Source organism: Megascapheus bottae, chromosome 2 (genome assembly GCF_031878675.1).
Source record: "Megascapheus bottae isolate mThoBot1 chromosome 2, mThoBot2.hap1, whole genome shotgun sequence".
Taxonomy (NCBI): domain Eukaryota; kingdom Metazoa; phylum Chordata; class Mammalia; order Rodentia; family Geomyidae; genus Megascapheus; species Megascapheus bottae.
This window is the reverse complement of record NC_143510.1, coordinates 2,489,527-2,514,671: the sequence shown is the minus strand read 5'-3', so window position 1 is coordinate 2,514,671 and position 25,145 is coordinate 2,489,527. Positions and strand designations below refer to the sequence as shown.

General features: G+C 41.1%; 1 protein-coding gene across 2 annotated transcripts in view; it reads right to left on the bottom strand.

Annotated features, from left to right (window-relative positions):
* Fgd4 (FYVE, RhoGEF and PH domain containing 4) overlaps window positions 1-25,145 on the bottom strand; it is a 177,407-nt gene that overhangs the window by 16,924 nt on the left and 135,338 nt on the right. For both annotated transcript variants that reach the window (XM_090319510.1, XM_090319519.1), the window contains exons 5-11: window positions 21,764-21,853; window positions 19,376-19,521; window positions 18,579-18,735; window positions 11,680-11,818; window positions 8,272-8,330; window positions 7,539-7,685; window positions 1,326-1,498 (exon numbers count right to left, since the gene is read on the bottom strand). In XM_090319510.1, the coding sequence (XP_090175636.1) occupies window positions 1,326-1,498; window positions 7,539-7,685; window positions 8,272-8,330; window positions 11,680-11,818; window positions 18,579-18,735; window positions 19,376-19,521; window positions 21,764-21,853 (911 nt within the window). The remainder of the gene's footprint in view (window positions 1-1,325; window positions 1,499-7,538; window positions 7,686-8,271; window positions 8,331-11,679; window positions 11,819-18,578; window positions 18,736-19,375; window positions 19,522-21,763; window positions 21,854-25,145) is intronic.

Genomic DNA, 25,145 nt, shown 5'->3' with positions numbered 1-25,145 from the left:
CCTGGGCTTGAGCTCAGGGCCTGAGCACTGTCCTTGGACTTTCTCAAGGCTAGAGCTCTACCACTTGAGCCACAGCACCATTTCCGGCTTTTTTCTATGTATGTGGTACCGAGGAATTGAACCCGGGTTTTCATGCCTGCTAGGCAAGCACGCTACCACTAGGCCAAACTCCCAGGCCCCTTATGTCCATTTTTGAGAGCCATTATAGACCAGATAGAATACAGCCACTTAATTCAGACTTTCAATAACATCATATTATCATAACTATAACTAGCAGTTCATTGAAATAAATAAGAAACTTAAGGGAGAACTGCCATATTTCTAATACTAACTGGAATATTATATTCTTAAGAAAATACCAGCGAGCCCTAACTGGCTTACAGAAGAGCTTAAGTGTTCACTTAGGTAAAAATCAAGAAACCTTAGAGCCAGTGGAGGATCAAAGTTTAAAGCCAGCTCAAGCAGAAGTTCTTAAGACTCCAATTAACCAGCACAAGGCTAGGTAGTGGAAGTGTGACTCAGTTGTAGAGTGCCAGCCTTGAGTAAAAAAAGTGGAGCGCGGTTCAAGAGTGCAAATCTCAGAACCAACACACACATACACCTGCACACACCTTTTTTTTTTTCCCTTCCCCTAGTTGTGTGTCTTAAGCTTAGGTCCTGGGAGCTGTTCCTGAGTGTTTTTGTTTTTGTTTTTGTTTTTGCAAGTCCTGGGGCTTGAACTAAAGGCCTGAGCAGTGTCCTAGGACTTTCTCAAGGCTAGAGCCCTATCACTTAAGCCACAGCACCATTTCTGGCTTTTTCTATGTATGTGGTATGGAGGAATTGAACTTGGGTTTTCATATATGCTAGGCAAGCACTCTACTACTAGGCAAAACTCCTCGCTCTTTCTGAGCTTTTGTGTTCAAAACTAGCACTCTATCACTTGAGTCATAATTCAACTGCCAGCTTTTTTAGTGATTAATTGAGGATAAGAGTCTCTTAGATTTTCCTGCTTAGACTGGCTTTGAACTACAATCTTCCATCTAGTGCCTGGCACACATGGGCGCACACACACACACACACACAAATTCTAACTGGACTGCACCAACCTCATGCTGTGAGAGTACCTTGCTTCTGTAAAGAGTTTTCTGATTGGATGTTTGCTTATTTGAGTGTATCTGGAAGGGAAATCATGGGAAAGACCTCACAGTTCTCTATTTATGACTTCTGAGATTGCCAGGGGACAAGGCATTCACTGGTGGGGAGAGAAACCCCAACATCATCCTGTCCTAGGATTTATTCTGATATGTGCAGAAAGCTGGCACAGGAATTGAAAGTTTGCTTACCTGGCCTGCAGTTCCAGCGTCCTCTCTTTCCCAGACACCTGGAAAGTATGGGGATATTCTTCATTCTGTGTCTCTACAATATTCATCCCATCAATGCCAACTCTGGTCCGAACTGTGAATTTTGAGCCCACCAAACTGAATCTGGGTACGCAGTATAGCAACATGTTGTTGAACTGCAAGGAAACACAACACATAATCAATAGGAAAATAAAGGAAAGAGCTGGCTGTGCTGGCTTACACCTGTAATCATAGCTACTCAAGAGGCTGAGATTTGAGAATCCCCAGCCTAGAATAACAATTTCATGAACATTTTTTTTTGTCCACTTATGGAGTTTGAACTCAGGGCCTGGTTTTGCTCAAGGCTAGTGCTCTACCATTTGAGCCATAGCTCCATTTCTGTTTTTTTCTGTTTATGTGGTACTGAGGAACTGAATCTAGGGCTTCATACATGTTAGGCAAGCACTGTACCACTAAACCACATTCTTAGTCTCCTACACAGACTCTTATCTCTAATTACCCCCACAAAAAGCTGGCCAGTGACAGAGTATCAGTCTTTAGCAAAAAAGCCAACTAAGGGCACAAGGCCTAGAGTTCAAGACCTAGTACTGGCACAAACACACTTACTGGCGATTGTGAGCAGCCAAGCATCAATAATGCCATTGAAAAAGAGGTAAAGCCAAGCACCTATGGTTCATGCCTATAGTCCTACCTAGTCAGGAGGATGAGATCTGAGGATTGTGGTTCAAAGCTAAACCAGGCAGGGACTCTTTATCTCCAACTAACTCCCAGAAAACCAGAAGTGGTGCTCTGGCTCAAAGTGGTAGAGCACTATTAGCCTTAAGTGAAAAAACTCGGGGACAGTGCTCAGGCTCTGAGTTTAAGCCTTATGACCAACAACAACAAAAAAAGAGGGTAAAAAAAAATCCCACAAAGACTGTGTGAAGACAAGCAAATATACACTTGGAGATCATCTGAATATAAACAGATTCCAAATACACTTTGGCTCTTTAGCAAATGAAATAGTCAAGGAATAGGAAATAAACAACGAATTCTCATTTTTCTTGACATGTGGTATTTTGATGCTGGGCACAGAAAATAGCAGGTTACCCAATGGGAACACACATAGCAAGTTTCAGTCTTGTCTATGTGAAATGAACTGCACAGCGGCAAAGCTTTCTAAGATGATCTTCAAAGGATGAATGAATGCGACTTGGCCCAAACTCCTGCGATATGACTTCCTTCTCCCGGGAAGCAACAGTGTTCTATTTGATGGCCAACAGTCAATGGAACAAGATGATCTTGGGCAGTCACTTAATGCCTATTCCCCTGCAAGGCTTTGCCACCTCTCTTCCAAAAGCAGCTTATTGGGCTAGACAACAAGATATTTAACCTTGAACTAGTTCCAAAAGAATTCTCCCATGTAAAAATCTAAGCCCATTGGTTAGACACAGAACTAAATGTTTAAGAACAGAAATCACAACACCTAAGAGGAAGAATATACAATGATCTGAGTATATAAAGACAGGAATTTTGCTCAGTATTGTGTATTGAATATGTTATGTGTGTGCCTGCTAGTTCTGGGCTTGAACTCAAGGCCTGGGTGCACTCCCTAAGCTGTTTTACTCAAGGCTAGCGCTCTACTACTTGAATTACAGCTATGCTTCCGGAATTTTTCTGCCTGGGCTGGTTTCAAACTGTGGCACTAAGATCCCAGCTTCCTGAGTAGCCAGGATTATAGGCATGACCCATCAGCACCCAGCTGAGCATGTCTTTTTATTATGCACTTTATTTTACAAAATAAATAATGCTACTGGGACTTGAACTCAGTGCTTCATAGTCTCACTAGGCTTTCTGAAGGCAGGCACACTTCCCCTTGAGCCATGCCTCTAGTCCAGTTTTTTTTGCCAGTCCTGGGCCTTGAACTCAGGGCCTGGGTACTGTCCTTGGGCTTTCTCAAGGCTAGAGCTCTACCACTTGAGCCACAGCACCACTTCTGGCTTTTTCTATATATGTGGTACTGAGGAATCGGACCAGGGTCTTTGTGCACACTAGGGAAGCACTGTGCCACTAGGCCAAACTCCGAGTCTCTAGTCCAGTATTTGTTGCTGGTCAATTTCTGTCTGGGCTGGCTTCAAATCTTGATTCTCTGCAGCTCAGCCTCCTGAGCAACTAGGATTAAAACATGTCACCAGTGCCAGGATTCACTCCATATTAATGGATTAATGTTTGGGGGGGGGGCTTGAAGACACTAAAAGAAGAGATCTTTCCAGATTGTCCAATTCCAAGAGATGTATCCAACTCCCTTGTGATCACAGCTTCCATATGGAAGGAAGTTAATGAGGCCAGAAGAGCCAACACCCAGCCACCCTTGTTATCAAGCGAGGCCTCTATCCCTAGCTTTAACCACCCACGGGCTTGATAACCAGACAAAAGCCCCCACACAGCGGAGCCCCTGGAAGCACTGAAGCTAGATCCTCCCACATCCACTCTGCCGTGCCCACTATTCCCTGTAGAACCCAATAGCCTCTTGAAAGGGAGTCACGTTCCTCTTCTTGGGACCTCTCTTTTCAACGTCCATCACATCCTTAAGCATACCTAATATACTATTTATATAGATACCTATATATTTTTGCAGACCTGGAGATGGAACCCAGGTCTTGTTATGTTAGGCAAATGCTATAACATCAAGCTCTATCCCTCATGCTGGGTGCTGGTAACTCATACCTGTAACACTAGCTATTCAGGAGATTGTGATCTGAAGATAATGGTTTGAAACCAGCCCAGGCACAAAGTCTGTGAGACTCTTTTATCTCCAATTAACCACAGAAAACCAGAAGTACAGCTATGGCTCAAAGTGATAGAGTACTAGCCTTGAGCAAAAGAGCTCAGGAATAGTACCCCGGTCGAGTTCAAGCCCCAGGACCAATACCAAAACAAAAGGACAAATAAAAACTATTATTTTATATCATAGATTTCTGAATAGAACTTAAAACCCACCATAATTATAGTATATACTTATTCTCTACTTAGTTTTCTGTGTAACCTGAGAATGACTGCCTACCTTAAATGGAATTTTTTTCTATTAATTTAAACATTTAAAAATATGTATTGAGAATAGATTCACACAACATGAAATTTACTCTTTTTTGGTGCTGGTACTAAGGCTTGAACTTCACACTCTCATTTAGCTTTTCTGCTCAACACTGGTGCTCTACAAAAAAATATACAATAGTAGAATTTACTATACTACTGAAAACTATCAGTGATTTTACAACTACCACAAGTTAATTTTAGAACATTTTTAAGACTCTAAAATGACAATGACTAATTAAGTCCCATCTCTACAAATTTGCATATTGCAAACATTTCATATCAATGAATCATTATGTATCCTTTTGTGACTGGGTTCTTCTTTATTAATCTTTTTTTGTGCTGGTACTAGGTCTTGAACTCAGGGCGTTAAGCTCTTGCTTAGCGTTTGTGCACAAGGCCAGTGCTTTATAACTTGAGCCACACCTGCACTTTCTACTGGTTTCTTTTCTTTGCCAAATGTTTTCAATGATTATCCATACAACATGTTATTTTTCATTGATATGCAATATTCAATGTATAAATATACCACACTGTCTTTCTATGAGGATGTATGTTTTTGTTAGCTCTTTTTTCTTTCTTCCTTTTTTCTCTTCTTTTTTTTTGAAGTTCAACAAATTTAAAATGGAATAGCTGGTCACACAGTATAACCAAAGGTGCCTTTCCAAAAAATGAGGGCAAGATACTTGAAATTCTTTAGGGTAACAGTTCCTAGAAGGTTTTCTTTTCAAAGAAGATTGGAAACAGCTAGACGAGACTTCTCAGCCCTTTAGGAGAACTCAGGGTTTGCTAGGTAAAATGCATTTCTGGCAGCAGTGAAGGCAGCTGGTAGGAAGTATGTCCATTTCTGTGCCTTTAACAAAAGCCCAGAATAACACCCCAAATTTCTTGAGTAATTATTCAATTATTATTGAGCAATTTTCTAGTTGTTATGATGACCCTTATCATTCATTTAGATAGAGAAACTAGAATTCACATAGGTCATGTGGACAGAATGGCTTATGTATCGAGGAAGAGCTCTTAACTGACAATCATTTCCAGATGAACTGTCATTTCCAGAAAGTAAGGAAAATGATGAGGACTGACTTAAAAGAAACTGAAAGACATGTGACATACCAAGCTTTACAATCTTAACCGTATGGTTATTGTTTTTTTTCTTTTCTTTTTCTTTCTTTTCTTTTTTTTCCCCCCAGTCCTGGGGCTTGAATTCAGGGCCTGAGCACTGTCCTTGGGCTTTCTCAAGGTTAGAGCTCTACCACTTGAGCCACAGCACCACTTCCAGCTTTTCTATGTATCTGGTACTCTTTGTGCACACTAGGCAAGCACTCTACCACTAGGTCATGCTCCCGGCCCCAGTTTTTTTCTTTTTTAAAAAACTAGAAACAAACAAAAGGTACATGGTATCCTTAATATGTGGCTATTAGATCCAAACAGAACAAGAGCGAGGATTCAATATTTGCATACCCAATGCTGTGGACATGGTGTTGGAAATATAAACATCACTACATAGACATAAAAACCTATGACTCTATAGACATATGTTTTATTTCATAAATTAATATGTATCTATGATATACAAACCCTTAGCCTAATTTTGATTATGTTCTAAAAACTAAGTGCCAGTGATTATATACATAGATTCCCTTCTTGAATACTTGTTTGTTAAACATGTCATTTGAAATATGATGTAAAAATCAGTGTTAAGGGCCGGAAGTTTGGCCTAGTGGTAGATTGCTTGCCTAGCATGCACGAAGACCCGGGTTCGATTCCTCGGTAACAGATACATAGCAAAAAGTCAGAAGTGGTGCTGAGGCTCAAATGGGAGAGTGCTAGCCTTGAGGACAGTGCTCAAGCCCTGAGCCCAAGCCCAGGACTGGCAAAAAAAAAAAATCAGTGTTAATAAATTAAATGCACAAAAAAACTAGGAACAATTAAAATTAGTGACTGCATTGGATTAAAATTATTGTTAAAGGACAGAGTCTGCAATTAAAATATCCAGAAAATGAGTCCAATGAGCCTAAGAATGAAAGGAGAAGCTGGGCACCAGTGGCTCATACCTGTAAACCTAGCTACTCAGGAAGCTGAGATCTTAAGATCCTGGTTTGAAGCCATCCTGGGCAGAAAGGTCCATGAGGCTCTGAACCTCCAATTAACACCAAAACAAGTCAGAAGTAGAGCTGTGGCTCAAGTGGTAAAGCCTTCAACAAAAAGGCTCATGGCCACTGCTTGGGCCCTGAGCTCAATCCCCAGAACCAATATGCACGCATGTGAGCGCGCGCACGCGCGCGCGCACACACACACACACACACACACACACACACACACACGAATGAAAGGAGGGGGAGCTGGTGACTCATGCCTGTAATCCTAGCTCCTTTGAAGGCTAAGAATGAGGATTGAGGTTCCAAGACTACACAGACAAATCTGAGAGACTCAATTACAATTAACAAGCCAAAAGCTGGAAGGGGAGGTGTGACTCAAGTAGTAGAGTACCAGCCTTGAGTGGAAAAAGTCAAGCAAGAGTGTGAGGTCCTAAGTTCTGTACTGACACAAAAGCAAACAAGAAAGAGTGGGGGAAAAAGAGATAATTGAAGTTCGACATCAACGAGAGCTTCAGAAAGAATGCCATTCTTTCCCTGTTGGCTATAATTGCAGAAAAGCTAAGTTGACTTTAGTAAGTTCTACTCAAGCAGATTCTTCCCATTAAATATACAAAACAATAATTCAGTTACTTAGAATATTCTTTGTTGTTGCTGTTGTTGTGTTGGTCATGGGACTGGGCATTGTCCCTGAGCTCTTCAGCTCAAGGCTAACGCCCTAGTCCTTGAGCCACAGTGACATTTCCAGCTTTCTCGTGGTTAATTAGAGATAAGAGTCGCATGGACTTTAGTGCCACGGCACTTTGAACTGTGATCCTCAGATCTCAGCCTCCTGAGTAGCTAGAATCATAGGCATGAGCCACTGCACCTGGCACTTAGAATATTCTTATACGGATTCTTGGCAGGGCTAAGAAAAACCAAAGTTAGAAGTACTGATTCTGGGCATCTTCCTTTTCCAGGATGTAAAAAGTGCTTTCTGAAAAAGGTATTTTAGGAATCTTTAGACACTGTATTTCATACTCACTAAGAAAAGGTAGCGTTCTTGTGCTGAGGTGTTTCGAGCAGCGAGTTTGAGGATCTGTCCTTCTTTTATTAGTTCATTGGAAGGATTTACAATGTCTTCTTCTTCTCCCAACATTTCATAAATCTCTAAGAGTTTCTTCAGGTTCTCCTGGAAAATTAAAACAAAATGAAGCCAAGATCAATACTATAACTGTGACTACAATCTGCATAACAGAGAAATGGGGAATAAACAGAGGTGTGTGTGTGTGTGTGTGTGTGTGTGTGTGTGTGTGTGTGTATGCATGCGTTTGTATACACACCCACACACGCGGGTCCTTGGTCTTGAACTCAAGTGTCTGGCTGCTATCCTTGAGCTTGTTTTTTCTCAAGGCTAGCAGTCTACCACTTAAGTCACAGCTCCACATCCAGCTTTTTGGGTGGTTAATTGGAGATCAAAGTCTCATACTTTCCTGTCTGGACTGGCCTTTAACAATGATTCTCAGATCTCAGCCTCCTGAGTAGCTAGGATTACAAACCTGAGACACCAATGTCTGGCTGAGACATTTTTATATAACATGCATCAACAAAGGGAAATGAGAAAAACAGAGAGAGGCTAATTCTGGAGAACACTAGATATAATGTATAAACATCTTTTTTGGCTCACCTCTGTTCACTTGGTTCAAACCTACAGACAGAATTAGGCTGTCATTAACAACTGTCTATTCCAAAGGTTCCTCTCACTGTAAACCACTTACCATTTTTCTTATTGCGCTATTAGAATGGCTTGCTGCTGTAGAAATAATTTCAAGTGATTCTAAATGGGAAAAAAGAAAAGGAAATAAATATGCTTTGTCCTTCCGTGCTAGTAGGTAATTGAGTAACTTATCCACCAAAATAAAAAGAAATCAGAAATCAAAGGTACCAGGAGAATAGCAGCAATTTCCATTTTACAAACTGGATTACTTTCAAAACTCTGTAAGCTGAGTGTGTACTTAACACAAATCCAGCTTCATATAAAAACATTCATATGCAAAAAAGTTAGGCTCAAAGGCCATACTTGGTTCATCATGGGCCTTAGAAAAAAAAACCCAACAAACATAATAGACAGTTTCAGGCATGTGTGAACCATCTCCTCTAGGGAAACTCACAGCGATTACTGTGTAATGATCAGTTCTTGTACAATCTTAAATGCTCTTCCAGTGATATTAGCTCCATTTGGTAGATGAAAAAAGTGAGGACTTGAGTGACTGTCATTGTCAGTCGGTCTACTGTCATAATATGACGCTGTAGCTCAATGAAAAATCCAAGTTTTCTGACTCAAAGTTTGGCCACATTTCAAAGGTAGTAAATAATACATTTTTCTTCAGCATATTATTAAGCATAAACTTCATGTGGGAAAATGTACTGACAGTACTAGGCTGGGGGATGGAAATTCATATTCTCTCTCTCTCCTCTGTCATCTGTCTCTGTGTCTGTGTCTCTGTCTCTCTCTGTGTCTCTGTCTCTCTCTCCCCTTTCTGTCTCTCTGTCTCTGTCTCTCTCTCCCCCCCTCTCTGTCTGTCATCTGTCTCTGTGTCTCTCTATCTCTCTGTCTCTCTCTCTTTCTCTCCTGTAGTACTAGGGCTTGAACTCAGGGTCTCACACTCTTGCTTAGTTTTTTTCCTACTCAAGATTGGCTCTCTAGTTCTTCCATTTTGCTAGTTAATTAGAGGTTAAGAGTCTCCAGGATTTGGCTACTCAGATTGGTTTTGAGTGAGACCTTTGGATCTCAGACTCCTAAATAGCTGGGATTATAGATGTGAGCTACTAGTACCAGTTAGGAAAGAAATTCTTCACCAGAGGCCTTGGAGGAGCTCCAGCTGCTGCTCAGGAAGCCAAGGGCTACAGCTGGATCAATCCAAGGGAAGACCTCTTAATTCTAAATCCTGTTTCACTTCCTTTCTGTCCTGCAAATACTGGCCTATTTAACTCTGTTACCACAACAACCCATGGCTTCTGGCCTACATTTTCTGTCTCCTTTGCATTCTGTTCCTGCCTCTTCTGCTTTTAGGTCTCTAGAAGCTCTTTTGTGATTTCTTTAGATTTTTATGTATAAGTAGCAAGAGCAAGGCAAAAGGAACAATAATAATTAATTGTCCTTTGTCCATAACTTTCTCATTTAATTTTTTGTTTGTTTTTGTGCTGTACTGGGGCTTGAATTCAGGCTCTTTTACACTCTCTTAGCTTTTCTGCTCCAGGCTAGTACTCTACCACTTGAGCCACAGTTCCACTTCTGGCCTTTTGCTGGCTAATGAGTAAGAATCTCCTGGACTTTCTGCCTGGACTAGCTTCAAACCATAACCCTCAGATTCAGCCTCCTAAGTAGCTAGGATTACAGGTATAAGCTCTCAGTGCACGGAACATTCTTGTTTTTAACAAAAGGTATCACACAGCAAAAATACAGCCTTTTCATCTACAGGTTTAAGAACTGTCCAGATTTGGGCGGTTCTGTGCATTTGGTACAGGATCCAAGAAACAGAGAAACTGAAAGAAGGGATAGGGCCACTGACCAAGTGATACCTGAAAGCTCTGCACTCAGGCTAGACGGGTGAAAAATGGGGATGTGGAATAATTCTCAGGAAGTAGTGGGCAAGGGAAAGATGGCAAATCAAATTCACAATTAACTGTACAGAAGAAATGGGAAAGAGATACTGCTGTGGTCACTGAGTCATCTGGATTGTAGGTAAAACTACTGGAGACCATCTGCTTCCAAAACAAGAAAACAGCTCCCAGGCCAAAGACATGTTCTGCTCCTCATTTCTGACCCCCCCCCCCCCGTCTGTCTCTCTGTCTCTCTCTCTCTCTGTCTGTCTCTCCTCTCTTCTTTTCTTTGCCAGTCTCAGGGCTTGAATTCAGGGCCTAGGCACTGTCCCTGAACATCTTTTACTCGAGGATAGTGCTCTATCACTTGAGCCACAGCATCACTTCTGGCTTCTTCTGTGTATGTGGTACTGAGGAATCCAACCCAGGGCTTCATGCATGCTAGGCAAGCACTCTACCACTAGGCCACATTCCGAGCCCTATGCACTTTATTTCTTAAATCACCATCAACTTATAAAAACAGGCCCTGAGTTTAAGCCTTCATACCAAAAAAAAAAAAAAAAAAAAAAAAAGCTGAGTGCTAGTGGCTCACACTTGCACAGGCAATCTAGTCAGCAAGCTGAGGTCCGAGGGTCACTGTTGAAAGCTAGCCCAGGAAGATGAACCTAAGGGCTTCTTATCTCCAATTAATCACCAAAAAATCAAAAGTGGAGCTGTGGTTTAAGTGGTAGAGCCCAAACCTTAAGCAAAAAAGCTCATAGATAGCTCCCAGGCTGAGTTCATGACCCCAGGAAAGGCACCAAACAACAATAAAAACAAACAAACAAACAAAAAAAAAATACCAATCACTTTCACTTCAATCTGATTGAAAAAAATCAACTAGCAATTGGAATAAATTTTCTTGAGGCCAATGTCATTAAATAATAAAAGGTATCATTTCCTGTTTTATCTTAGGGTAGGTAAGGCCAGCTCTGCTTAGGTTATTTTTACATGATAAATGTCATCTTAGCTTTCTTACTCTGTATCAACCTATCTAATTAAAACAGCAGCACTTGTAATTTCAAATGATTGTGTTCTTTCTGGGAGAAGGTAATAGTATATTGCTGTTTCAGATGTCTCTAGGTCTGTAGTTTTAGATTTCACAGTTAGTGATTAATGTGAACTCAGAGCAGGAAGTGCAATTTGCATTGCCCTCATCCTGTCACTAGGGCTCTACCCTAAAGAGGCTTGCCCGACTGAGCTGTCAATTATAATTTCCAATGTGATTATTTTGAGAGCAATATTTGACCAAAGAAATGGTCAAATATTGGACTCATAAGGAAATTTGGTTACCCTATAATAGAATGAGGGATATAAAATATAAAAAACACTTAATGAGACTGGGAGTGTGGCCTAGTGGGAGAGTGCTTGCCTGGCATGCACGAAGCTCTGGATTTGATTCTTCAGTACAACATACACAGAAAAAGCTGGAGGTGGTGCTGTGGCTCAAGGGCAGAGTGCTAGCTTTGAGAATGCTCAAGGACAGTGCCCAAGCCCTGATTTCAGGCCCAGGACTGGCAAAAATAAAAAACAAATGCACTTACTTTTTGCATCATTCCAGTCTGGAGAGTCAGGAGGCAATTTTCTTAGGTAGTCCTTAAGAAGCATCTCATATCGTGGAATCCGCTGAACAGGTTCTAGCATGTGATGTTGTAAAGTTAGGTTCCCACAGACTTTCTGTTTCTAGAGTGAGAAAAGAGTTTAAAGAAACATTTCAAAATTGGGTTAGTTATTTAAAACCTTCAGCTGGACATCAAAGGCTCATGACTGAAATCCTGGCTACTCAGGAGCCTGAGGCCTTAGAATCACAGCTTAAAGGCAGCCTGGGTAGACAAATCTGAAACCTTTATCTCCAATTAACCACCTACAAGCCAAAGTAGAGCTGTTTACTCAAATGAGAGCACCATCCTTTAGTGAAAAAGCTAAGGAACAGTGCCCTGGCCAAGAGTTCAAGCCCGAGTACTAGCGCGCGCGCACACACACACACACACACACACACACACACACCCTCTCCATATGCTAAACTCTCATCAAGAACAATGTATACATACTATAGCTGCGCCTGACTTTCATTAGATATACCTAGAAAGCTTTAAAATACAGATTTGTCAGTGGTTTATACCTGTGATCCTAGCTACTAGGGAGGCTGAGATCTGAGGATCACAAGTCAAAGCCATGCTAGTTAGAAAAGTTCATGAAACTCTTCTCTACAGTTAACGACCAAAATGGTATAAGTGAAGCTGTAGCTAGCTTTGAGCAAAAACACTCAGGAGCAGTACCTAGGTCCCTAATTCAAGCCCTAATACCAGCATGCACGCATACACATGCACACATGCGTGTGAACACACACCCTCACAAATACACACAATGCACATTTATGAACTAATGCATGGGGATGGGACGGAAAAGCTGGGAGTGAGGGAAGAGGTGACATTATCCAAAAAGAAATGTACCCTGTATCCTTGGAAGTGGCACTGTGGCACAAAAGGGTAGGGTGGTAGCCTTGAGCTGAAGAGCTCAGGGACAGTGCCCAGGAGCAGAGTATAAGCCCCAGGACGTACAGAAAGAAAGGAAGGAAGGAAGGAAGAAAGGAAGGAAGAAAGAAAGGAAGGAAGGAAGGAAGGAAGGAAGGAAGGAAGGAAGGAAGGAAGGGAAAGGAAGAAAGGAAGGAAGGAAGGAAAGAGAGAGAGAGAGAGAGAGAGAGAGAGAAAGAGAGAGAGAAAGAAAGGTACCCTTTATCTTACTTACATAACTGTAACCCCCCATACACCATCTATATATAGTAACAATTAAAAAAAATTTTTTTTGGTCAGTCATGGGGGCCTGGACGCTGTCTCTGAACTCTTCAGCTCAAAGCTTCCACTCTACCCCTGGAGCCACAGCACCACTTCCTGTTTTCTAGTGGTTAATTGGAGATAAGATCTTCACTGACTTTAGTGCCAGACTAGCTTAGAACCATGATCCTCAGACCTCAGCCTCCTAAGTAGCTAGGGATTACAGACATGAGCCACCGTGCCCAGCTACACCTCTTATTCGTATAGCATTAAAGTCTGAAGACCATACAGTGAGTATAAGAACAGAAAGGGAAAAGAAATCAAGTAGAAGCTGGGTGCCGGTGGCTTATGCCTTTAATGCTTCTACTCAGGAAGCTCAGCTCTTATTTCCAACTAACCACCAGGAAGCCAGAAGTGGCTTACGTGTAAGAGCATCAGGCATAGCAGTGTGAAGCCCTGACTTCAGGTGCAAGTACCAGCAGCGCTCTTCCCCACCCACCGCACACGAAAAAGCAGAATTTTAAGCAAGAAAATTCCAGGTTGTTGGGAACCATTTTAATTAGCTCCTGTTAGGATTTACAAAGTCACATTCTGAAATATTTCTTTGGCTATTTTTCAAAAGATACACCTGTTTAATGAGGCTCACTCAGCACAACAATATGAAATGTCTTAGGATTCAGCAGAAGTATTTCATAATAACATTACCCTAACCACAGTTACTTGGAACTGAACAACAACATTCTGTTATCCAGCAGGAAAGCTTACAATTTTCATTAGATACAAATATTCTTCATTAGAAATCAATTTTTAGGGCAAATTCTTAGGGCAAAATTAAGTTTGTGCAACTTGTCTGCAAGGGAAGACAGGGTAAAAATAGGATGTACTATTCATATTATACAAAGGAGAAATTTCTTTAAATTCTAACTGAACGTATATCACAATCAGGGCACGGGGGGGGTATCAAACACTTTATCAGGAGACAATGTTAGCGTTCAGTACAAGTAAATGACTAAAGACTTCACAAGGAAAAGAACACTGAGAGAACCCTTCAATACACAGTTTGGTAGGAAGGGAAGTAAGGAAGACCAGAGGAAGTCTAGGAAGAGGAAAACAGGCCCCAGGCAGTGGTGCCTGCCACATGCTCAGTAAAAGGAAACAATAGGAAGGAAGGCTTTCTTGGAAAATGAGATAAATGGGGAATGAAAAAGAAAAGGATAATGGAAGCTAATAATATCAAAGACCCTCACAGTCAAGCTCAGTTTAGATGTGTATGTGTGTGCACTGGGCCTTGAACCCAGGGCTTTGTGATTTCTCTTGGCTTTTGCTCAAAGCTGGCATTCTAATGCTTGAACCACAGCACCAACTGGCTCTTTGGCTGGTTATTTAGAGATAATAGTCGAAGATTCCAGTGCCTGTACTGGCTTTGACCTAGAATTTTCATATCTCAGCCTCCTGAGTAGGGGTTACAAGTGTGAGCTACCAGCACCTGGCTTCATGAAGGTTTTTATGTATATCAGATGCCATCAGACCCAAGCTACAAGACGAACCTTGCAATATGGAGCAATATGGTTCTAAGGACCTATGAGGAAACTCACTGAGTAGTTGTTATTGTAGATTAGGGAAAACGTAATCAGGGCTCAAAGTTGATATGGAAGCTGGGGAAATAATAGCTTCCCTTAATAAAATACAAGATACTAATTTTATACATTTAATTATTTGATTTCCCCTACTTGATCTATTGTGTACACCACAAAAATATTACAGATGCACAAATTTTCTTACATGAAAAACTGTGACGCCCCCCCCCCGGCCAAATTCTAGAGTTTTCTGAGGACAAGTGACCAGAAGGGAAGACTAAACCAAAATGAGCCTTGTTGATCTGAGAGTAGGTCTCTTTCCTCAGCTCATGTTATTTCCTTATAATATGGAAAAGACAGACAGTCCAAAAGAAGATAAACAGTAAAAGCATAAGGTAATAAACATTAAGAGAATAAGAGAATGATGGAAGGATTAGTAGCACTGTTTAAGATGCTTTGTGCTTATAAATTGCTATGTTAAATTGAAACTCCTTTGTACAAGTACACAAAGATAATTTTTAAAAATCTTCAACCCCCCCCCCACCTAAAATTACCAATATCAGTGCTGATACTCAGTGAGGAATTACTCTGCAATGAGAGTTAGGCTCCATGCATTCAACTCATCATTTCTCAGGCAAATAAATACCTATGAGGAAAAGTAATAGACCAAAAATAAACCAGTGAGGGTGCCACCATCTGACACACCTGTTATCCTAGCAACTTAAAAGGCTGAGATCTGAGGATTGTAATTCAAAGCCAGCCAGGACAGACAAACCCGTGAGACTCAAAAAAAAAACCCAGCATAAAGCCAGAAGTGGAGTGTGGCTCAAGTAGCAGAATGCCAGCCTTGAGAAAAAGTCAACAGACTGGGAGGCCCTGAGTCTGAGCATCAGTACTGGTGTGTGCATGCACACACATGCACACACATGCACGCACCCGCGCGCACACACACAGCCATGTTGCCAGGCTTATTTGTGTCACTGATCCTGACCAAAAGATGTCAAAACATCTGTGAAACATTGTGAAACTCGGATGGAAACATTGCTTTGGAGCTAATGATAAAAACATTGCACATTAAATGTTTTGACAAGTTCTTTATACTGATTCATGTAAACAGCACACAGACATTAAAAGTTTTAGTCTGGGGGTGGAAGTATACACTAGGAATAGCCAACTGTAGAGCCTTTACCACTTAAACCATAGCTCCATTTGCTGCCTTTTGGTACTTAATTGGAGATAAATCTCAGAGACATTTCTGTCCAGGCTGATTTTGAACCACGATCTCAGCCCCCTGAGCAGCTAGGATTAAAGGTGCAAGTCATCAGTCTGGTGAGACCCGACCTGATTTTTTTATTTTATTTTATTTTACCAGTCCTGGGCTTGAACTCAGGGCCTGAGCACTGTCATTGGACTTTCTCAAGGCTAGAGCTCTACCATTTGAGCCTCAGCACCACTTCTGGCTTTTTTTCCATGTATGTGGTACTGAGGAATCAAACCCAGGTCTTCGTGTGTGCAGCGAAAGCACTCTACCACTAGGCCAAACTCCCAGCCCCAAAGTGGCGTTTTTTGTTTTTGTTTTCTTGCCAGTCCTGGGCCTTCAACTCAGGGCCTGAGCACTGTCCTTGGGCTTTCTCAACCAGTTGAATCAAGCACCACTTCTGACTTTTTCTGTGTACGTGGTACTGAGGAATTAAACCCAGGTCTTCGTGCACGCTGGGCAAGCACTCTACCACTAGGACAAACTCCCAGCACCCTGACCTGATTTTTAAGGTCCTATACACAGCCAGCTCTGTCAACCTAGGATAGACGCTTACTCGCTCTAGGTAGTTGGGCCTCTCTGTCCAAGAGCTGCCTGACCTGGTAACTAACTCAAGACACTTACTCGCTCTAGGTAGTTGAGCCCCTCTGTCCAAGAGCTGCCTGACCTGGTAACTAACTCAAGATATACAGACAACTACTAGACTGCTAGACTCACAAATAACCAAATAAGATTCACCAGAAATGCTTGGCGGAGACACCAGTTAACTACACACTACAGGAGTGACCTCGCTTTTACAGATGAAATCTAAGCAAGTTCCTAAGCAAAGAAACAGAAGGTAATAGGTTGGAAAATTGAGACTCTAGAGTTGCTGTGATAGATCATTTAACATGTCCAATATTCAGTAAGGCACCGGTGGCTCATGCCTGTAATCCTAGTTACACAGGAGGCTAAGATATGAAGATCTTGCTTCAAAGCTAGCTTACGCAGAAAAGCCTGAGAGAGGGGGATGGGGGGGAGGGAAATGGGTACCAAGACATGTGAAAGGGTATCAATGTATGTGAATTAATGTACCTTCTATCTGGCAAATATCATGTAACCCTTTTACTAATTACAATAAAAAAAATTAATAAAAAAAAAAAGAAAAGCCTGAGAGATTCTTATCTTCAATTAACCAATCAAACAGTCCGAAGTAGAGCTGTGGCTTCCGTGGTAAAGCACTAGCCTGGAGCAAAAAAGCTCAGGGGTAGCCCAGTACCTGAGTTCAAGCCCTGAGACTAGGACAAAAAAAAAGTCCAATATTAACAAAATAAGACATGCAGGCATTGGACGTGTGGCTCAGTTACTAGGTAGAGTACTAACCAATGAGCAAAAGTGTTAGATACCAAGTTCTAGTTTCACACAAGAAAGAAAGAAAAAGAAAAAAGAGAGAGATGCAAGGAAAACCACTAAAGGAGCAATAGGAATTGAATCTATGTGTTGACATCAGTGTCACTGTTTTGAATATGTTCAAGGAAATGAAATCAAGCTTGATGAAGTGAAGGAAGTTATGATAACAATGGCCAAAAATGGTGATTTTCCAAGGAAAAGATCTGTGACTAGAAAAGACTGGAATAAGCATCAAATGGAGAGACTGGGAGTTTGGCCTAGTGGTTAAAGTGCTTGCCTAGCATGCATGAAGACCCGGGTTCGATTCCTCGGTACCACATACATAGAAAAAAGCTGGAAGTGGTGCTGAGGCTCAAGTGGTAGAGCTCTAGCCTTGAGAAAGTCCAAGGACAGTGCTCAGGCCCTGAGCTCAAGCCCAGGACTGGCAAAAAAAAAAAAAAAAAAAGAATCAAATAGAAATTCTGGGATTGAAAAGTACACTGAAATGAGAGGGAGCCAGGCTCAGTAGCTCAAACCTATAATTCTACCTACTCAGGAGGCTGAGAGCTGAGCATTGCAGTTCAAAGCCAACCCAGGCACTAAAGTCTGTGAGACTCTCATCTCCAATTAACCACCAGAAAACTGGAAGTGGTGCTCAGGACCTGAGTTCAAGCCCCAAGACTGGCAAAAACAACAAAAAAAGAATCAATAAGAATTACTATAATTTTACTAAAATATATTGCTTAAGTTTGGTAAAAATAGAAAGTAAGGATATGTACATATACACCTACATATTACATATTATATACATATAGCATACATATATAATATATATACATATATACACACGTTATGTGTGGGAACTTGGAACTTGGAAGTTTATAGCATCAGACTCCAGGCATATGCAGAGGGCAGCTAATGACAAACATGTATGTCTATCCTGTCAAATGATTTCCACAGCCATATGTTCCCCTACTCTGAAAAGTGGTCAAAATATGAGATTTCCAAGACCTTGGGGTTTGTACTAATCCTTCTTCATATATCTTATTTTTCCACCATTGGCAGACTGTGGGGGAAGGGAAGGGAGGAAGACAAGACTTGGAACTTCCTTTGCCTACACAAAGTAATAATAATTTTTCTTTTTTTATGTGTGAGATAGGGTCTCAGTAGGTAATCTAGGTTGGCCTGGAACTCTGAGGCACTTGGATTACAAACATGTGCCATGTACCTGGCTGGTTTTGTAAATCAATGTAGGCCCTACCGAAGTAAGCCTCAACTGATTTCAAAAATAAATGGAGAATTTACCACTTAGAGTGAGGCATCTGCTTAATAAATACTTTAATTTTACATACATGACCTTCAGAGAAGACTAGATTTTGTCTTCATTGTCTCTGACAAACCTCTAGATCTCCCCACAGAATTCGTATAGAAAAATTCTTCAGCGTGACCAGAGCTGCCCCAGTTACCTGAATGTCTTCAATTACTGACTTGAATTGGGGAACACGCTCTGTCATAGTTTTAATCAGCTCCATTGCATTGTCAAATCCTTTCACATATTCTCCATACATCTTGAGGAATGGTGCCAATTTTTGAAGGATGTCTCCAATTCTAGGAGTGGTTTCCCTAGATGAAAAAGAGAAATACGTCATTATGGTCTCTTCTAGAATGAGCAGATGAACAGGATTCCAGATGATTTTATCACTTTCTACACACACACCCTTATGCTTTATGATGTCTGCTTTCCTGTGAGAGTAGTGAAAAATACAGGATTTGGAGCCAGGTGCTGGTGGCTCACACCTGTAATCAAGCTACTCAAGAGGCTGAAATCTGTGGACTGAGTGGTGTTGTTGTTGTTGTCAGTCCTGGGCCTTAAACTCAGGTGTTCTCAAAGCTAGCACTCTACCACTTGAGCCACAGTACCATTTCCCGCTTCTTCTTTGTATGTGGTACCAAGGAATTGAATCTGGAGCATTGTGCATGCTAGGCAAGCCAGCCCATGCTGACAATTCAAGGAGGTCTTATATCCTATTCACCAGCAAAAACAAACACAATAACAACAATAACAAAACCCTGCAAGTGGAGATGTGGCTAAGAGGAAGAGCAACAAGGCCAAGAGAAACTGTGTGGACCTACGTTCAAGCCCAGTGCCAGCATATACATGTATGGTATACATACATACATACATACATACATAAATTCTGACGAACACATTTTCCTATGCCTGCCTTAGACACAACACAGAATTTCTATCTACTCCGCTTACCATTCTTGCATTCGTTTCTCCAGCTCTGGCAAGAGGAATTTACTATGAAAGGCATTTATTGATGAAATGTTAGAAAAGATTTTATTCACCATCTCTGCAGGGAATGAGCCTCTGTTTGCTTCTTCCAATAACTTGCAGTAAAATACCTAAGAAGAAAATAGACATAACTTCAGATTTGTTGACTCAAACTAGTCAGCCCCGTGCTAAGCCAATAGCGTGCTTTTAACAACTTCTGACGGAATCAATAGAGTTCAGTGCTCAAACATATTCATCATTATCTGAAATGTAGAAATATATACTTTCATTTAGAAGAACCATAAATAAGAATTAGGAAATGTGAGCCAGGCACTGGTGGCTCACAGCTGTAAGTAATCCTTGCTATTATGGAGACTGAGATAATCTTAGTTCAAAGCAAAAAGGCAGACAAATCCAAAAGACTCTTATGTCCAATTAACTGGCAAAAAGTCAGAATAGAGGTGTAGCCTAAGTGGTAGAGTGCCAGACTTGAGTGAAGAATCCAAGTGAGAGCTTGAGGCCCCGAGTTTAAGTCCCAGTACCAGGGCACATATGCATACCACCACCCCACAAATGAATCAGAAAGGGTGAATTAACCTAGCCTGTGCCTTTATCTGCAGTAAATAATGTAGCTTTTCATGCCAGAGAATTTTCAGTTGAGGCTAATGGGATTTACCTTTCTGACGTAGAGTTGGGGATATAAAAATACTTTATTATATAAAACCATGGTAAGTGTATCATTTTCACGTCTGATTTTTTTTTGGCGGGGAGGGAGGTTATGGCTCTGAACCATTATTTTCAGATTTCTGCCTCCTTAGCAGCTAAGATTTCAGGCATATGCCATCAGTATAGCCCTGATTATATTTTCCATGACTTCTATAACATGGTTCAAAGCCTGCCCAGGCAGGAAAGTCTGTGAGACTTTTACCTCCCATGAACCACTAGAAAACTAGAAGTGGAGCTGTGGCTCAAAGTGGAAGAGTGTTGGCCTTGAGCAAAAGAGCTCAGGGATAGCACCCTGAGTTCAAGCCCATGACTAACACAAACAAAAGAATTGTACTTATCACTTGACTTATGATACAGTAACTCCTCTGTATAACACATTAATAACAATTAAAAGTTCAGATACAGGTCCAGGAGTATGGCCTAGTAGTCGAGTGCTTGCCTAGCATGCACAGTTTCAATTCCTTGGTACCACATACACAGAAAAGGCCGAAATAGTATTGTAACTCAAGTGGTAGAGCACTAGCCTTGAGAAAACTAAGGACAGCGCTTAGGCCCTGAGTTCAAGCCCCAGAACTGGCAAAAAAAAAATCAGATACAAAAGAAAAAAGAAAACTAAAAACCACCTTGTGGTCTAAGCCATACTACACTAGAGACACTCTCCCTCCAATATGTAGTCAGAGAGAGGTATACAGTTAAAAGCTCTGCATGTGGAGGAATGAGTGAGCATGTTGAAAGGGGTAACACTGATCAAGATATACTGTTCATATACTGTTTTGTTGAATGGTTAATTCCTTTGTACAACTACTTAAAGATAATAAAATAATACACACACACACACACACACACACACACACACACACACACACACACACAGCCAGTCCTGGGGCTTGAACTCAAGGCCTAAGCACTGTCCTTGGGCTTTCTCAAGGCTAGCACTCTGCTACTTGAGCCACAGCACCAACTTTTTTTGGTGTATGTGGTACCAGTGCATGCTAGGTAAGCACTCTACCAAGTAGGCCACATTCCTGGCCCCTAAAAACATTGGAGGAGAGGAGGGGACAAAAAACAGACAAACAACAACAAAAGAAACAACCTCTGTATGTGATCTGATACTCAAGGTTCTACTATGATGAAAATATAGAATGTGACACATTGGATTCTCAGGCGTCACTTACCTGACTAGATACCTTGATGCCAAGAACTCTAATAAAATTTCATACAAACCTGAACCAAAGGACCTATCTTAGAATTGTACCAGCTAATCTAGAGATGCCATAACAGAAACATAGCTGTCCCTGTTGGTTCTGGGGTATTAACTCAGGATCTCGATGCTATCCCTGAGCTTCTTTTGCTCAAAGGTAGCACTCTACCATTTGGGCCACAGCTTCACTAGACCAATGTTCAACGTTATAAAATACACAGTCATTTTCTAACTTATGAAGAAGGAAACTTCCACTCTTTGAGATTACAAAATGTTCATGCTCTGGGAATTTGCCAATGAAGCTGGAAGCTTTGACTGAGTAAATACCTTTTCACTAGCCAATACCAGTCAGATCCATCTTGCAACATTTCTGAAACACTATCATTACAAGGTTAAAAGGAGGCACAATGCCAAGCAGAAAGTCAGTCTAAAAGGGAAAGTGATACCTGATCTAATAGGTCCAGTCGGTTCACATAAGCTCTTTCCGTCAGCAAAAGTTCATTGGCTATTTTGTGAAGTTTTTGCTCATTAGTTTCCTAAAAATAGAACAGATATTCATATATTAATAAAGGAACTTTGGATAATATTTTTAAGTATCATACAATTCATTGAAGAGTTTCATCAAAGCAGTTTCTTAGGTACTCAATTGTGTGTGTGTGTGTGTGTGTGTGTGCATGCACACATGCACATGCACACACACACACACACATGCTAGCACTGGAGCTTAAATTCAAGTCGTTCTCTAAGACTTTTTCCACTCAAAACTAGTGCTCTACCACTTGAGCCAGACCTTCATCTGGTTTTTTTGACTAGTTAACTAGAGGTATTTATCTGCCAGGCTGGCTTTGACCCTAGAGCTTCAGATTTCAGCATCTTAATAGGCTAGGATTACAGGTATAACCTTCTACTGACCAGTTCTACAGTACCTTAAAGAAGTTTATAAGAAACAATCTTACTGAATATAAAACAAGTATTAACTGGAGTTGGCAAATATTCTGGCCATATTTTTCAAAATTTAAGGGGGAATGCATCTTCAGATGGTCTTCTCCATAACAGGCCCCTGTCTTTGCCAAAGCCAGCACCAAGATAAGCAAAAATAAGCTTGCTGACATAGTTTAGAATTACTTGCTTATATATAAGTTTGCAAAAACAAACAAACAAAAAACTACTAGGGAGACTTTGTGGTGGTAATGAAGAAATATTGCACGCATGGAGATTTGTTTTAACCTTGTTCAGGTTAGTCAAAATAAGAATGACATCACAATAAGAATACTGAGCACTTGTTCACTCAGTGTCTCTTACTTGCTACACATTGTTGCAGCAATTATTTTGCATAAAATGATTAATCTTAGACACACACTAGTGGCTCATTGCCTACAATCCTAGCTACTTAAGAAACTGACATCTTAGCATCACAGTTTTTAACCAGCTTGAGCAGACATAACTGAAAGACTTTCATTTCCAATTCACTAGTAAAAAGCCAGACATGGAGGTGTGGTCCAAGTGGTTGAACATCGGCCTTGATTAAAAAAGCCAAGCAAGAGATTGAGGCCTTGGGCTGGGAGTTTGGCCTAGTGGTTAAAGTGCTTGCCTAGCATGCATGAAGACCCGGGTTCAATTCCTCGGTACCACATACATAGAAAAAAAAGCCAGAAGTGGTGCTGAGGCTCAAGTGGTAGAGCTCTAGCCTTGAGAAAGTCCAAGAACAGTGCTCAGGCCCTGAGCTCAAGCCCAGAACTGGCAAAAAAAAAAAAAAAAAAAAAAAAAAAAAGAGATTGAGGCCTTGAATTTAAGTGCCAGTGCTAGCACGAAAACAGAAACAAAACAGGAAGTTAATCAAATCTGAGGAGGGGACTACAGAAACCCTAATTTATACTCAGCTGGACAGAAGTACAATCCAGGGTGACTGGAGAGGCAGTCCCTGAGATCTTACTGAATCTCTAGGTAAAGAGAAGGCAATTCAATTTGAGGACACCTAGCTTAGGTCCCAGCTGCAAGGCTGACCAGCTGCTTACTTGTGGTAGGGAAAAATCCTCTTACACTTTGGGGTCACTGAGTGATTTGTTGTGAGCATACAGAAGAAACTGAGTCTGGGCTGGTCTTTTCCCTTGTATCATCAGCCTTGGCTAGATGTATGTATAAGAAATGAAGTAATCTGATCGTTTTATTGTGCTCAAACTTCCATGCATGCCAGGCAAATAGTTTACCACTGAGCCCCATACCACCCGAAAGTAGTTTTTAAAAAATCACTGCTACATGGAAATTCTACTTAGCCTGACACGTAAGTAGGAAAGTTAAACACCATTTCTTAGTATTGCTACTTCAAAATTATATAACCCCTTGTTTGCCCTCCCCTTTTTTTCTTAGAGGTAATGTACAGAGAGATTTTATGTCCTTTTTTGTGTGGGATATTGGAGTTTGAACTCAAGGGCTGTATACGCTAGATAAGTGCTCTACCACATGAACTACCGCTCCAGTCACTTTCTTTTTTTTCTTCTTCAATCAGTTGTGGGGTTTGAAGTCAGGGCCTAGGCACTGCCTCTGAGCTCTTCAGCTTAAGGCTAGCATTCTACCACTTGAACTACAGCACCACTTTTGGTTTTCTGGTAGTTAACTGGAGATAAGAGTCTCATGGATTTCCTTGCCAAGACTGGCTTTGAACCTCGATACTCAGATCTCAGCCTCCTGAGATGCTAGGATTACAGGCGTGAGCCACTGGTGCCTGACTTTAACACTTCTGTTTTTATGTTGGTTAACTGGACATAAGAGCCTCACAGACTTTCCTGCCTGGGTTGGCTTTGAATCAAGAATCTCTGATCTCAGCCTTTTCAGTAGCTAGGATTATAGGCATGATTCACTGGTGCCCTCCTTGTTTTTTTCCCTATCTTTTGGTGGCACCCTGTCTTCCATGCCAGAAGATGAACCTGAAAATGCTCACATCCAAGACAAAAGTCCTCAAGAATCTCCTTTCCTCATCTCTAACACTATACCTCCTTCTTGTGTCCTTGCAACTTGCACCTGGACTGGCACAGTTACTTCCTGATTCCTGCTCCATCTGCTTCCTATTTTGTTGGAATCACTTTTCTGAAACCCACATGTGTCAAGGAAATGTTCTGCAGGCAAACAGCATTAAGCTTATAGAAAGTTTGAATTCACATGGGAAAAATCCTGCGTTGAATACAACAAAACAGGATATGGAGTGAATATCTATTATACTAGTGAGTATTTTTTAAGCAGTAGCTCAAAAATAAGCTGGAATGCTAAAGACCCAAGCAGTTCTCCCTTGCAAGTAGAGCTATACGTTTCAACCTTCTTATGCTTTGTTACATTTTCTTATTTTTCAATGGGGCAATAAAGAAAAAAAAACTTAATAGGCACACAAGACTACTACAATTTGTCTTTAGCTTTTTTTTTATATAGCCTAACCCTTAGCAGGGCACTATTGACCACATTGTTTCCAGTAACTTGTTAAGATGTGTCAGTAAAACCCCATCTGTGTGTGTGTGTGTGTGTGTGTGTGTGTGTGTGTATGTGCATAATGCCAATCTGGGGGCTTGAACTCAGGATCTGGGAGCTGTCTCTGAGCTTTGTGGCTCAAGTTAGTGCCCTACCACTTGGGCCACAGCTCCACTTCTGGCTTTTTGGTGGTTAATTGCAGGTGAATCTCTCACACACTTTCTTGCCCAGGTTGGTTTTGAATAGAGATCCTCAGAGCTCAGGCTCCTGAGTAGCTAGGATTATAAGCATGAGCCACTGATACCTGGCTTAATTAAACTTTTTGAAGTACCAATGACTTAGAAAATAACATCTGCTAGTGGAGATAAAGTT